Genomic DNA, 14288 nt, shown 5'->3' on the forward strand with positions numbered 1-14288 from the left:
CTTCGATAACGATCATGTGATTTCCGGATCGGGCGACCCCTCCATGCTTATTCATCGAATCTGGCGCCATTCCTAAAGCGGTAAACCATAAACACCTGATTACCGCCGGCAAAACAGCCGCGCCCGCCAAAACAGTCTCGTTCCACCATCTCGGCGGCCAGCGATCGTACGCACATCTCCTTTTTTATCGCCATATCTCCATCTCATGTACTGTAGCAACTGAGTGCATGGGACTGGATTGGTGTCGCAACCATGCGGATTACAGAAATTATCATTGACGTGAGTTTTTGTTGTTGAATTACTCTTCGCATGTCCCGCTAATCTTACGGTGACAGGGCTTCAAATCGTACGCCGTGCGTACGGTCGTCTCAGGATGGTATGCGACTCCTATGCGCCTCCGGCTCCTTCAGGTCGATATCGGCGGAATGCAATCGGCTCTATTATTTGAATGGGAGACATGGTACTGACTACTGCCCAATAGGGACGAATCGTTCAACTCGATTACTGGCCTGAACGGCAGTGGTAAATCCAACATTCTCGATGCGATTTGTTTCGTCCTCGGAATTACAAATATGAGCACGGTCCGGGCGCAGAACCTCCAAGATCTTATCTACAAACGTGGCCAGGCCGGTGTGACAAAGGCCAGTGTGACTATCGTCTTCGATAACCGTGATACCGCGAAATCCCCGATCGGTTTCGAGGAATATGCGAATATTTCCGTTACGCGACAGATCGTCCTCGGCGGTACGAGCAAATATCTGATCAACGGCCATCGCGCACAACAGCAGACGGTGCAGAATCTTTTCCAGAGTGTTCAGCTGAACATCAACAACCCCAACTTCCTTATTATGCAGGGACGAATTACGAAGGTCCTGAATATGAAGGCTGTTGAGATTTTGTCCATGATCGAGGAGGCAGCAGGTACGCGAATGTTCGAGGATAGACGGGAGAAGGCGGGCAAGACAATGGGCAAGAAGGACTTGAAATTGCGCGAAATGGAGGGACTACTGAAGGAAGAAATCGAACCCAAACTCGAAAAACTCCGTGCCGAGAAGCGTGCTTTCCTCGATTTCCAACAGACCCAGAACGACCTGGAGCGGTTAACGAGGCTGGTTGTCGCCCACGACTACATCCGAGGCAACGAACGGCTACGGGTTGCTGGAGAGGAGTGTGAAAACAAGAGGCAAAATGTCCAAACATTTGAGGATAATGCGTCTAAACTGAAGAACGAAATTGGTCACCTGGAGGAAGACGTTAAGCGGGTGCGGACAGCTCGCGATAAAGAGTTGCGCAAGGGAGGCAAGTTCCAGGGCCTTGAAGATGATGTCAAGGCCCATTCGCATGAGCTGGTCCGATTGACGACTGTTTTCGACCTCAAGAATGCCAGCATTGCGGAGGAGAAGGAAAGGCAGAAGGACAATCAAAAGACCGTGAATGACCTTGAGAAGCTTCTCAAAGAAAAGAAGGACATCTATGATAAACTGCAAGCCCAATACGACACTGCGAAGACGGAACTCGACGCTCAGACCGCCGAGGTAGAGCAGAAGGAAGAATTGCTGCAGTCGTTACAAACCGGTGTCGCATCCAAGGAAGGTCAGGAAAGTGGGTATCAAGGACAATTGCAAGACGCCCGAAACCGTGCCAGCGGTGCCGCCACAGAACAAGAGCAAGCCAAGCTCAAGATTGCTCATTTGGAAAAGAGAGTTAAAGAAGAGGAGCCGCGCGCCAAAAAGGCAAAGCAGCAGAACTCTGGTCTTTTACAAGATTTGGAGGGTCTGAAGTCGCAGGCCAAGAAGCTGGAATCTGAGCTTATGAGACTTGGTTATGAGCCTGGTAAAGAAGAACAGATATACCAGGAACAAAGTGGCCTGCAGAAGGATATCCGTGAACTCCGCGGAAGAGCCGATGAACTCAAGAGAAGGGTGGCCAACATTGACTTCAATTATTCAGACCCACATCCCGGATTTGACCGATCTAAAGTCAAGGGCCTGGTTGCCCAGCTCTTTACTCTGGACAAGGGGAAGATTCCCGCTGCGACAGCGCTGGAAATCTGCGCTGGCGGTCGCTTGTACAACGTTGTCGTCGATAGCTCGGAAACCGGTACTCATCTGCTGCAGAAGGGAAAGCTGCGCAAGCGAGTGACCATCATCCCGTTGAACAAGATCTCATCTTTCAGGGCATCCGTGGAGAAGATCGGCGCAGCACAGAACATTGCACCCGGTAAAGTTGATCTTGCCTTGGAGCTGATAGGGTACGATGAAGAAGTTACGGCCGCTATGAATTATGTGTTTGGCAACACGCTGGTTTGCCAGGATGCGGATACGGCCAAGCGAGTGACATTCGATCCATCTGTCCGCATGAAGAGCGTTACTCTTGATGGTGATGTTTATGACCCGTCGGGCACTTTGTCTGGAGGTAGCGCACCGAACTCGAGTGGAGTACTCGTCACCCTGCAAAAATTGAACGAAATCACCCGAGAAATCCGGACCAAGGAGCGTCACTTGGCGAGCTTGGAAGAGAATATGAGAAAGGAGAAGAAGAAGCTCGACGCTACGCGCGCGCTCAAGCAAGAACTGGACCTCAAGACCCACGAGATCAAGCTCACGGAAGAGCAGATTGGTAACAACTCGTCGTCATCTATCATTCAGGCTGTTGAGGAAATGCGAGCGAACATCGAACAGTTGAAGAAGGACATTACCGACGCCAAGGCTCGACAGAGCGAAGCAACCAAGAATATTAAGCGAATCGAGAAGGACATGGGCGAGTTCAACGACAATAAAGACAGCAAGCTCGCAGAATTGCAGACTTCGGTTGATTCGCTCAAGAAGAACCTTTCTAAGAACACCAACGCCGTCAAGACCTTGCAAAAGGAACTCCAGAGCTCGAGATTGGAATCTGAGCAGGTTGGAAGCGACCTCTCAGCGGCTGAGGAACAAACGGCAGAGGTTGAGAATACTCTCAAGGCTCAGATCGAAGAGATTGAGTCGATGAAGAGAGAACAAGCCCGTATCAAGGTACGCCAAGATTCCATTACCATCTATTGATATAAATCTAACGCACATCAAAACAGGATGCCCACGACGTTACTCAAGCCCAGCTCGATGACGAGAGAGCCAAGTTGACTGGCTTTGATGAAGAACTGCGGGAGCTCGAGACAGCGATGCAGACCAAGAACTCCCGAATCACCGAAGAGGGTCTTGAGATGCAGAAGCTTGGACATCAGCTTGAGAAGCTGCAGAAAGACCAGCATGCTGCCGCTCAGGCCGTTGCTCATATGGAATCGGAGCATGAGTGGATTGCTGACGAAAAGGACAATTTCGGACGCTCCAGTACTGTTTACGACTTCAAGAATCAGAACATTGCGGAATGTAAGTCGACGCTGCGCAACGTTACCGAACGTTTCCAGGGAATGAAGAAGAAGATCAACCCGAAGGTCATGAACATGATTGACAGCGTTGAGAAGAAGGAAGCTGCTTTGAAGAACATGATGAAGACCGTGATCCGCGACAAGCGCAAGATCGAAGAGACCATCATTAACCTGAATGAATACAAGAAGGAGGCTCTTCACAAGACCTGGGTTAAGGTCAATGCCGACTTTGGTCAGATCTTCTCGGAGCTTCTGCCCGGCAGTTTTGCGAAGCTGGATCCTCCTGAGGGCAAGGATATCACCGATGGTCTGGAAGTTAAAGTCAGTCTGGGTAAGGTGTGGAAGCAAAGTCTGACTGAGCTGAGTGGTGGTCAACGGTATGTCTCCTCCATCCCTCCTCTCGCTGCCGTGCACAGCTAACGAATCACTAGGTCCCTGATCGCCCTCTCGCTGATCATGGCTCTGCTGCAATTCAAGCCCGCACCGATGTACATTCTGGATGAAGTCGATGCTGCGCTTGACCTGTCTCACACGCAGAACATCGGTCGTTTGATCAAGACCCGGTTCAAGGGATCGCAGTTCATCATCGTTTCCTTGAAGGATGGCATGTTCCAGAACGCGAACCGGATCTTCCGGACGAGGTTCAGTGAAGGAACAAGTATCGTCCAGGCATTGACTCCTGCGGATATGAAGTAGGGGTCTTGGGGAATTGCTTCCACTGAAGATTTGCCTACTTTTCTGTTCATCTTGGTTATTGGTTTCGTTTTGTCTATAGTCATCTTTTGCACGTAATGGGTTGGAAAGGACGGTGTTTTCAGGTTGATGTATAATGGTGTCTGGAAGCCACGGGTTTTATGTTATGATATACGGCTCAATGATATATATTTTCAGCGTATATTCTAGTGTTCCTGCTCTACTCTGTAGACCCTGTCGGCAATCGATATATACTTACGTTTGTATCGGCCTCTGAGTTACAAGGCGGCGGTCGGAAGGGGAAAGGGCACCGCTCTGTTCCACTTCACCACATCACCACTTCAGCTTGTCGTTTTCTTATCTTCCCCTCGCTTTCTTCTTCGCTCCAACATCGACAATACCCGTTTCTCCACGAATCCATCGCCTTTTAGATCGAACCGCCGACTGTTTATCGGCCGTCGCCCACCGCCTTAACTATCGCCGTTCCTCTCCGCGGATCATCGTAACCGTCGTCATTTATCACCTGCATCCACTGCCTAACTGCCCACTATTGTTGTGAAGCTGCTGGATTGCGACTACCACAAATCCGATCTCCTTCTTTAGATACGAACTGCTACGGAGTACGCCTGCGTTTTACCAGCTATCTTACCTCCACCCCCCGTCTCCAAAACTACTGAGCTGGCCTCATATCGAGATCGACCGGAGAAAGCACGCGCTGCAGCACATGTCTTACGAACCGCTCGAGATGATGTCTGAAGAGGAGCCCTCTCTCAACATCCCCTCTCTCCTGACCTTGGCCGTCGTGTCTTTTTTCGTGATCCGATGGTTCTTCAAACGCGACGATGAGCCGGGCGCCGGAGGCAGCCGCACTCGTGCGCGCGGACATGCCGTGGATCCAGCCCAGGTTGAGCAAATATCGCAAATGTTCCCACAGCTGAACACTCGAGATATTATGTGGGATTTGCAGCGGAATGGGGGTAGTGTTGCGGCGACTACGGAGAGGATCTTGACTGGACGAGGGTTGGAAGTGGTGAGTTTGCTTGCTTGTCTTCTTCGCGGAATATGCTGGTGTATGGTATCATAGAGTGCTAATGGTGTTCCTCTTTCGTTTTTGTAGCCGCCACCGTCGTTCCAACCACCGATTCCTACTACTGCCGCCGCGACTCCTCCCACGACACAGCCCGCATCCTCATCCGGAAGCGCTCCGAAATCGGACGGACAGGACCTGATTTCCCGCTACAATCTCAGCACAAGGGCTACGAGTGAGAGTTCCTCAGAAGCTCCCGAGCTGTCGTCGAGAGGATGGTCGCAGAGCAAGGAAGAGCGCCAGCGTATGTTGCAGAAACGGAGGGACGATATGATTTTGGCGGCGCGCAAGAAGATGATGCATAAGGACCAGCACAATGCCTCATGAGCATTCGCACTTACTCCCCCTTCGTGTTTTATATTTATCCCAAACCTACTTTCGAGATCCCCTTCTCTCTGATTCTTTTTTATCAGGATAGAATCTTTAGGCGTTACCGTGTTGCTTCTTCAGCGGTAATTTGGACATTTTCAGGAGTCAATACAAGCAACTTTAGCACTTTCCTTATAATCCTGTCTTTTGACTTCTTCGGAATAACAGTGAACATATCCTTGACATTTTTCATTGCTTGTCATCATAAATGAGAAAGAACCCGCTTGTCTACATCGTAATTAATGCCTCCCATGCAGGTACAAATTCTTCGAATCCTCCGATTAGCCAATGGATGCGAAGAGGCCGTCACGGCACAATGAACAGGACATGAACAGGAGCTTGCGCCCAGCGAGATTCGCAATGATCGCATCATCCCCCATACTCTTCGTTGCCCCAATCCTGCCCTTGTCTGTTCCAGTTTCCACGACCTTTAGAAAACCATTCCTTCATGATAGCTGCCATATAAATTCTATCTAGGATGAGCTTCCAACAATTTGCTCAAGTCAAGGGGCGTGGATCTTCAATGAACTGTGAACGGATTGTCTTCCTGTCGATGAAAATCAAGTACCTCCGAAGCACCTGACAGAGCGGCTACTCTGTTTAGATGCCACTGCATTTTGAGTAGTTCTTCACTGGGGAGAGGAAACTTATCTGGATCCTCTGTTCGAAGGACGACTGTATCACCCGAGCAAATCTTTCTTTCCGTGAGGCAATCCCAAAACCTCAAGTTCCCTCGACCGCTAAAGTTATTTGGTGGTAGGTCCGGCATTTCTAAGAGTGAGATAAGCCCCGTTCCACGAGGGCGGATGTGTAGCCAGTGAAACTCGAGTTCCATGGTTTTTTGATCAGGAGTAGTCTGGATATGCTTGAGTGCAAACGTGTAGTTGTCCCAGGCCGCGTGGACTGTCTTGTCCATGGTTATTAGGTTCTGCGGGATCTCAATTTTGGATGGAGTGAGCAACGTTTGTTGCCAGGATTGGATATCCTCGTCGGACCAGAATTCTTCCAGAAGCACCCATTTCAACGATTTTAGGGATGTAAGGTGCTCAGCCATTGAAGAAGGGCATACATATATGGGCTGCCTCGGTACATCGACTAGCTTTCGTGATAATGCATTTTTTGTTGCGATTTACTTCCTGTTTGTTTAAGTTTCTTTGCGAGTTGATAACACCCGCTGTGGATGTTGTTGCAATGGATGTAGTGCGCTCCCGGTTGAGCCCTATATGGAGGTTAACTGAAGTATATAAAGCGGTGGTTAAGAAATGGGCACAAACAAGGATATACTAATTCAGAAAAAATGTTCCCTGGAATGAATAGCATATGTACGAGCATACCTAGCCCGGCATTGCCCTTCAAAACGCCATCCACGAGCTTTCTTAGTTTTCCTAAGTCACTGAGCCAAATACAGGCCCAGGCAGCCAGGCTTCGGTTGCAACTGGCTCTCCTTCATTCCAATTATGTAGTTTCTTGATAAGCTCGATACGCTCAGGTGCTCTCCTTCATTCCAATTATGTAGTTTCTTGATAAGCTCGATACGCTCAGGTTCAGCGAAATCTGTTGATGGACTGTCCATGGTCGATGTGATGGGGAATGGTGACGAAGAGATTACAGAGCGATGAAAAAAACACGGTCATGTGATACGCTACTTGACTCTTGTTTACTCAAATCTACAAAACTTGTCGTCGATGACTAAGTAACTGAGCTTTATTGATATGTTTTCTATGATTTAAGAGTATGACGAGAAGTGGTGCTCGTGATGCCGGCTCTTTCTTATTGCGGTGGTGTCTGCCTCAAGGGTAATGAAGCAGCAGGCGGGAACCCAAACAGGAAAGTGAGTCGTTATCGATTGTTTATAATGTAGCTTACTAGCTACTAGGACCCCGTGGTTCTTCTCATTTGGTTGCTCTCAACCTCCCCAGTTTCCTTCTTACAATATCTCCTCTTTGCCCTTACCATCTATCATCATGGAGCGGCTTTCGGGGCATATTTTGCCGACTTTGGAGCCGGATGATATCGAAGAGGAACCGGGTCCCAAGGATCTTGTTTTGGCGAAGAAGGTGCATGAGCAGTTGACGGACATTATCTTGCAGCTAACGTCCTTGAAGTTCGACAAGATCGGATCTTTGCGCGAGGGCTCGAACGTCAGTTTTTACATTGCACCCTACGTTGACCCAATCATGACAGCCTACCCAAAGTACAAAGCAGCTAGGGTTTAGCCTCATGGGGCCGAAGGGAAGATCGCTGTCAGTCTCGGCGTTGACACAGCTTCAAGACCGACAACCGTTTTAAGTAGAACATCAACTACTTCCCAATTCGAATTTTGGTTTCTTAACATAATTCCAGCGTGCTATTCCCTTTATTTATTTATTTATTTTAAAGCGTTATCTACTTTGAAAGTGTTTTGATGCAAAATGGATCCCCAGCATATCCCCACAGCTATCGCCGCGTTAGTCAAAAAGGGCATCCTGGCCCCCGACGCTATCCTCAACACACTTAGCCAAAGAATCAAGGATTTTGGTATCCTAAGGGGCGAGGAACTACCACACCTTCGCAAGACTTTTAATTATCTCTGCACAAACGACAATGGAACAGAAGTCATCACCCAGTCCACTTTCATCTCTTTCCTCCAGACCGCAGGAGTCCTACCACCATCCGTGGCACAAGCAGGTGCTCTAATTTACAACAGCCTTCTATACCTTTCTCAAGCACCATTCTATGACTCCCTGCCCCTGCCTACACACTTGACATTCGATGGCCTCCTCAGAGCACTTGTCTGGACTGACTCCGAACGCTCCAGACCTGTTTATGAAGAAAGTATTGCTACTCGCACCAGAGCACCAGCTGATACCTGTCGCCTCATCTTCCAAAGTCTCGCGACAACTCATGACGGCAAAAAATTGCCCTTTGATGCGGAATTCGCGAGGATGCAGGCTGAGCGCAGGGCATTTGATTTCGCTAGTGTATTGGATGGGGACAGTTGGAAGGTATATGCCAAGACAAACTATGATGAGGATGGTGATGAGTTATTCCATGATTTGCTTGATGTGTTATATGTCGTTTCTCAACCCCCGCAGGTAGGGTGGGGTGGTGTTCCGCGAGATGGGTTCCGGGAGTTTGCTAAGGAATTTTGTGGGGAGCAGCCGGAGCGTCTTCACGATTTGAGTATCCCGCAGGATGAGTTTCAGGCTTTGGTGAAGGTATTTTTGGTTACGCAGTTTGGGAAACCAATTGCTCAGATCGAGCAAGATGCCGATCTGGATCGTGTTGCGGATTGCGTCGTTAGAGCGTTTGCTCAGGTTCCGGGTATGGGTATTACCTGGGAAATGTTTGACCAGGCCATCAGCAAGACAGTATGTCTCGCACGCTCTCCTGTTTGAAGGGGTTTGATAGAAAAGGAACTAACTGAAGAAAATAGCCGGAGTTATTCAGAGGTTATCACCGCCTCCTATCATCTCTTTACAAGACATATGACGAGAACGACACCAAGACTCCTCTAACGCTACCCAGGCCAGGCAGCATAGCCACATTGCCTGTTTTCTCCCAACTGGGAATGATTCTCAATGAGACGCTAAGCTTTTCTGACCTTCAGCTACACAAGTACTATGATCTTGATGAGAGTATGTCGACAACAAATGCTGCTGCTCTTGTGGAACAAATTACTGCAATCCCAGCTGAAGAAGTTGTTATCATCCTCCTTATTTCTGGTCGCCTTACACAGACGAACGAAAAGGTGGTTTTTGGATATCACCTCCCATGGTATGACACCTCTGATAATGAGAGAGGGAATCACTGTCTCCTGTTCCAACTAAGCCCCGTTCACGATATCTTCAGATGTTATAATGCCGAGCGGCCAGGGTATGAACTAGACGAGAACGGGAGCCTTATTTTCGGAGAGAGAGGGAACGGAGTGGCTCTGGTGTTGGATAGGGAGCTTAAGCGGATGGCAGTTTCTCATAGTGTCTCTTCTGGGAATGGGATTTATGGTGCGACGTCTTGGAGAGGAGATTGGGAGATGGATGTACAGTTGAAGGGGATTGAGATGTGGCTCGAGGTGTGATGTAGATAAAGGCTCCAGACTATATTCAGCCGTGCTGCGGGTTTGCGGCTATTGGCAAAGTATCTGACGAAATACTAACATGAAGAAAGAAAGAAAGAAAGCAAGCAGGTCTGCCTGTGCTGAGCTCTAGGGCTCACCCGGTTATCGCCCTTCGCCCTTAAGCAACAAAGGAAAAGGGTATATAAGTAAGCTCAGCAAAAACAAAAACATACAACAGTTGGGATTCACTGGTGGTCACCCACTCAACTACTAACCAGCCGGCGTGATCTGTGTACACTGTGCGCGCGAACCCAAAAATGACTCTGACTCATCTGCAACCACAACAGTGTTCCTTCCATCTTTTTACCCTTGTCACGTCTTCTCACCTACATCAAATTTTTGCCATCTATATCGCAGGCAAACATACTAAGAGTACACAAAATAATATTCAAGAGAAAGATTTGCAGCGGAGATGTTCAGAAATCCCCGAGAGGTCGCACCTGACAGCGTATCTTTAGAATTCAGTCAAATACTCAAGCCTCTACCTGTTATATCGTGGGGGCAGCTTGCAATGTATCATTTGGGTGTCCCAATTGGGGCAGGCGTAAGTATTTTCTCTCTTCCTATTTGGTCTAGTTCTCACTGACTATAATCGCAGGATCACATGTTTGTTGTCCAAGACGAACATCATCAGACGGCGATTCAGAAACTCGAAGACTCGGGATTCATTCAAGCCCCTCCTGATCGCCGGGCCGCCCCTGAAATTATGGAATCTCTCCCAGATCCGCAAGCCGTTCTTGATGAGATTAACAAGGGCTACGGACGCCTAGATCGTTATTGCACGTCATTCCAATTCCCGCCTCACCTTCCGTTCAGTGGGGACCAAATCTTCTTAATCCCCAACTCCTTCGCGCATTTACCACTGGACGATCTTGGCATGACTTCAAATCCGTCAAGCCAAATGGTTCAACCAAAGCAATATGAAGTGTATGGCAACTTATTCTATCCGCTTGAAGCGGCATTGGTTGAGAGCTTTATTAAAGGATTTATTCATGACATTGAGGAGGTTGGATATTCGTCTTGGGAATTGCTACTAAACGCCTGGATATCAATGATGCGGGGCTATCTCGAAGTCAACAATGATATTCTTGATAACTGTGCGGATGAGCAGGCAGTAGAATGGTATAGCATGCACTTTGGTCGGATTCACGAGGCCCAGTATGGTGCATGGGACCTCCGGATTTCAAAACGCCTTGGTTCTAGTAAGGAAATGCCAGTGGACATGAGGGGAAATCCTATCGCCTGATACTTCTACTGTTTGACGATGTCGGCGATGAGTTGTAAGATCCAAATATTTAAATGAAAAGAATAGAGGGTTGAATAATTCTCCAGTGCGTGATATATAGCTTGTGCAATATATGTAGGTAGGGTCAGTAGTGTGTACAAACAATTTGGCGGTGCGCGTAAAGATAGAGACCTTCTGTTTTTTTTTTTTCCCCCTTCTTTTTTAAGAAGTTCTCATCTTGTTCTTCCTCAAACTAATAGATGAAAAATGAACCCAGGTGGAAAGAACAATGAGTAGAATCAAGAATCAACAACAGTAGAGAATACAAACAGAAGCAACAGAGCTGGCAACAGTGAAGCCTTTCAGATATGGTAGTTCAAGCAGTGAGTCACTTGGAACAAGTGCGTGTCTCAAAAGCCATGTGACAATTCACCTCCATAGCATCTACATAAATCCCAATTAGTACTTCATTCCGACAAGGACGACAAAGGGGCGTACCAGTTGTCGAAGATCACTGGGCAATTGATCTTTTGCTTTAGGACCTGTCGCATTCCCGGCTAATTCTCCAGTAGATCTGCCAATGCAGCTTTCAACTCTTCAATATGACTGAAGTTGAGTTCCGGCATGCCAGGTGCAGCAAAAATGATCAAGCGTTCCACATCATGAATATCAGTCTGTGCTTTTGGGCCTTGCCGCTGATACTGTGACAAATTTTTCTCACGCAGAACCCATTCAGGACTGAATATCTTGACCGGATATCCATTGACAGTCAGTGTCTTTCGGCTAGCAGCCTGGAGATTGTACTGAGGTCGCTGTGGCCAGCTTTGGTAATCAAACACCTCAAGTTCCACCAGTTGCTCTATGCCTCCCGGCAAGCGGAGTCTAAGCCGGGATGGTGTGGCCAAACTTGTGACGGTTTCGAGCAATATGAATCTATTGGTAGACTATCTGACGAAATTCTAACATGAGGAGAGAAAGGAAACAGGCAGGGCCTGCCGGCGACAGACTATCTAGTGTGTGTACGAGGGGTTGTTGCCCTACTCCAAACAGGATAAAGCAATCAAACATGCTATACAGCTAGCGAGCATTCATGCTCAGTGAATGCACTACCCCAAACAGGCCATGCTCTGTGACAGTCAGAACAGTGAGGGAGAGCTCTTTTATACTTGGGAGGCCAGGTGGGCGGCGTTTACAGTACGGCGTATCGGGAGGCTATACCACAAACGGCAAAACTAGCCGGAAAAGGAGATTCACAGGTGCTCGTTTTTACAGGGCAACATTTTAACATTTTCTTCAAGGTTGACGAAGAGTTCAACACCACTGGGATTCTGGACTTTCCGGGCACGGTCGTCCCTTGCCCTCATTATGTGTAAGCCCGTGGATGTTCCATGCCACCCATCGTTGATCGAGATGCATACTTCAACACCTTCGTCAGTCGCGAGAGCCACTATCCAGTGTCTTTGTTGCATTTGCCAGAGATACGTAAAAAAATTGATGGATTCTTCTGAGAGCCGCTGGGACTTTGAGCTTAGCCTTCTAGGGATATTCACCTCTTTTGCCTTATCCGTTCTGTCTCCAAAGATCCATGGCCACGAATATGACCAGGGGACTGAGTTTAGGGAGCTTGCGGAGACGTATCCATGGTTCAAGAAACTCATTGAATCGAAAACAAGCGATTCTAGAGAAGTCTGATTAGGGTGGTGGCTTTGGGATATCCTTTAATGGCCTTTCAGAAAACCAAGCCTCATACGGGGAACGAGGATTCTTTGGTGCTGAATCTCCTGGGTTACATGACTTTAGTTTGAAAAGGCGTTACTCGAAAGCAACGGAATAGGATTTGTATAGCTACATGAGTGGTCGAGGGAATGAAAACATCAATATCAAAGATCAAATTGGTGAATAGTAACCGGGATAAAGTGAGGCTTTGCAGGCAGGAACCACCTCCATTGAGAGGTAAGTCTCTTATTGTCTCCCTGGGGGTAGGAGAGGAAAGCGTATAAGAGTTTGCCTGTATATAGCTTCTACGCCCGCTGTTGCTATGATGATTATATCGGTCCCATGATATATGATATTATACGGTCATTAAATGGCATCTAAATAATTCGTATCGTTTCGTTCATAATTGGTCGAGGATGATCAAAATTCCATTTCGTCGTCATCGTCTTGGGTAGCACCATATCCACCATTGGCCATGTCTTCGGCCATCTGCTCTCTCCGTGCTTGCTCCTTTGATGCTCCGATTTTCCTGATCGGTCCCGTAGTTAGTATAAGAGAAGGATGCCATAAAGTCGGAATTCAAATACCTAAGCCTATCCACCACCCCCGTGACAAAGCCTCTTCCCTCCCCGATTTCCATTGCGCCCACTCCTGTTAATGCGACTCCTCCTCCCCCTATTGCAGCAGCATCAAGGACATCTGTACCAGCCCGAAACTTAGCCATGCGTACTTCCCGCAACTCCTTCAATGACCGCCGTGTCTGATCCGGATCCACCAAATCATCGCTCGCCGCATCCAGCAACATATTCCCAACCTCCAGCCAATGATACGGTAACGACGGCGGTTCCCCAGGAGGTATGTAATCCCGAGCAACATTCTGCGGAAGAAATGGCGGAGAGGCGTAATACCGCTCACCGTCCTGTGTATATCGCGGCATGGCTACTGGCGCTTGTTGTATTTCTCGATCTCGGACGCTCGGTTGCCCTGGCAGTGGAGGTGGTGGGGAGAAGGCATTCTGGTAATCGCTATGTTGTGTTTCGATTTCGAGGATTAGGGATAGGGCTTCTGGGTGGAGCCAGGAGGGTGGGACGATGTTCGCGCGGCGTTGGCGTTTGAGGAGGAGGGCGAGCCATAGTGGGAGGGTAGCTCGGCGGGGAGGGAGGAGAGCTTCGACGGGACCCTAGTTGTAGAAACGGTCAATTGAGTGGACTGGTATATAGGGAGCTGTAGCAGTATGCTGCCATTCCTTTGACGTTTATCTCAACCGCATTGTCCGCACTGTCGAGACTCACGACGACAGCACCGGGGCTACCCATGGGCTCAATTGACTCACCCCAAGAAGTTCCAGGCCTTCTAATCTCTGACGAGGCACTATATTAACTTGTTCCATCTCAGCGAGAAAGGCGATCTCCGGGGGCGTGATGCCCCGCGGGAGAGGGAAGGCCATTGACGGTCACGGCGTGTAGATTTTAGAGATTCCGGTGTTTGAAGCAAAAGCTGGCTTCTACTGTCACAATTAACCAGATTTCTGGCGAGGATTTCTCTTCCTTTTGCTTCAGTCTTCGAGACGAAAAAGAGCAAGCGCTGCTTTGTTCGGAGATCTTGCGGCCATCCACGGCCCGATACGGTATGTTTGGCTTGTTTGCATCGAACTTCTCTGCCAGCTATTCCACTCCTTTTGCTTATTTGATCTTGACAACTCCCCAACAGATCGCAATTGAAAAATATATATAGA

At 48.4% G+C, this 14288-nt stretch overlaps 7 protein-coding genes across 7 annotated transcripts; 5 read left to right on the plus strand and 2 right to left on the minus strand.

The window, feature by feature from the left end:
- Nucleotides 1-154: 154 nt before the first annotated feature.
- ASPGLDRAFT_174910 (condensin subunit SMC2) lies at nt 155-4261 on the plus strand. Its single transcript, XM_022542835.1, has 5 exons — nt 155-279; nt 336-376; nt 482-3014; nt 3071-3744; nt 3799-4261. Exons 1-5 carry the CDS (start codon nt 253-255, stop codon nt 4061-4063), a joined length of 3540 nt encoding a protein of 1179 aa, XP_022399084.1. The 5' UTR covers nt 155-252; the 3' UTR covers nt 4064-4261.
- A 137-nt stretch (nt 4262-4398) lies between these two features.
- On the plus strand, nt 4399-5700 carry ASPGLDRAFT_49171 (uncharacterized protein). Its single transcript, XM_022547047.1, has 2 exons — nt 4399-5090; nt 5178-5700. The coding sequence occupies exons 1-2, from the start codon at nt 4809-4811 to the stop codon at nt 5472-5474; spliced, it is 579 nt and encodes a 192-aa protein (XP_022399085.1). The 5' UTR covers nt 4399-4808; the 3' UTR covers nt 5475-5700.
- Nucleotides 5701-5930: 230 nt separating this feature from the next.
- On the minus strand, nt 5931-6798 carry ASPGLDRAFT_534024 (HNH endonuclease signature motif containing protein). Its single transcript, XM_022547964.1, has one exon. The coding sequence runs from the start codon at nt 6568-6570 to the stop codon at nt 6037-6039; it is 534 nt and encodes a 177-aa protein (XP_022399086.1). The 5' UTR covers nt 6571-6798; the 3' UTR covers nt 5931-6036.
- A 682-nt stretch (nt 6799-7480) lies between these two features.
- On the plus strand, nt 7481-7732 carry ASPGLDRAFT_37130 (uncharacterized protein; the record flags this gene model as incomplete). Its single annotated transcript, XM_022544781.1, has 2 exons — nt 7481-7573; nt 7622-7732. The coding sequence occupies 2 exons, from the start codon at nt 7481-7483 to the stop codon at nt 7730-7732; spliced, it is 204 nt and encodes a 67-aa protein (XP_022399087.1).
- A 195-nt stretch (nt 7733-7927) lies between these two features.
- On the plus strand, nt 7928-9827 carry ASPGLDRAFT_59400 (uncharacterized protein; the record flags this gene model as incomplete). Its single annotated transcript, XM_022548380.1, has 2 exons — nt 7928-8866; nt 8932-9827. The coding sequence occupies 2 exons, from the start codon at nt 7928-7930 to the stop codon at nt 9571-9573; spliced, it is 1581 nt and encodes a 526-aa protein (XP_022399088.1). The 3' UTR covers nt 9574-9827.
- A 296-nt stretch (nt 9828-10123) lies between these two features.
- Nucleotides 10124-10858, plus strand: ASPGLDRAFT_129999 (uncharacterized protein; the record flags this gene model as incomplete). The annotated part of the gene is made up of 2 exons (XM_022540932.1): nt 10124-10156; nt 10211-10858. 2 exons carry the CDS (start codon nt 10124-10126, stop codon nt 10856-10858), a joined length of 681 nt encoding a protein of 226 aa, XP_022399089.1.
- Nucleotides 10859-12740: 1882 nt separating this feature from the next.
- Nucleotides 12741-14101, minus strand: psf2 (DNA replication protein PSF2). Its single transcript, XM_022547048.1, has 3 exons — nt 13887-14101; nt 13141-13733; nt 12741-13082 (listed from the first exon to the last, which is right to left on the minus strand). Exons 1-3 carry the CDS (start codon nt 13998-14000, stop codon nt 12974-12976), a joined length of 816 nt encoding a protein of 271 aa, XP_022399090.1. The 5' UTR covers nt 14001-14101; the 3' UTR covers nt 12741-12973.
- Nucleotides 14102-14288: the final 187 nt, after the last annotated feature.

This window comes from Aspergillus glaucus, assembly GCF_001890805.1.
Source record: "Aspergillus glaucus CBS 516.65 unplaced genomic scaffold ASPGLscaffold_15, whole genome shotgun sequence".
Classification (NCBI taxonomy): domain Eukaryota; kingdom Fungi; phylum Ascomycota; class Eurotiomycetes; order Eurotiales; family Aspergillaceae; genus Aspergillus; species Aspergillus glaucus.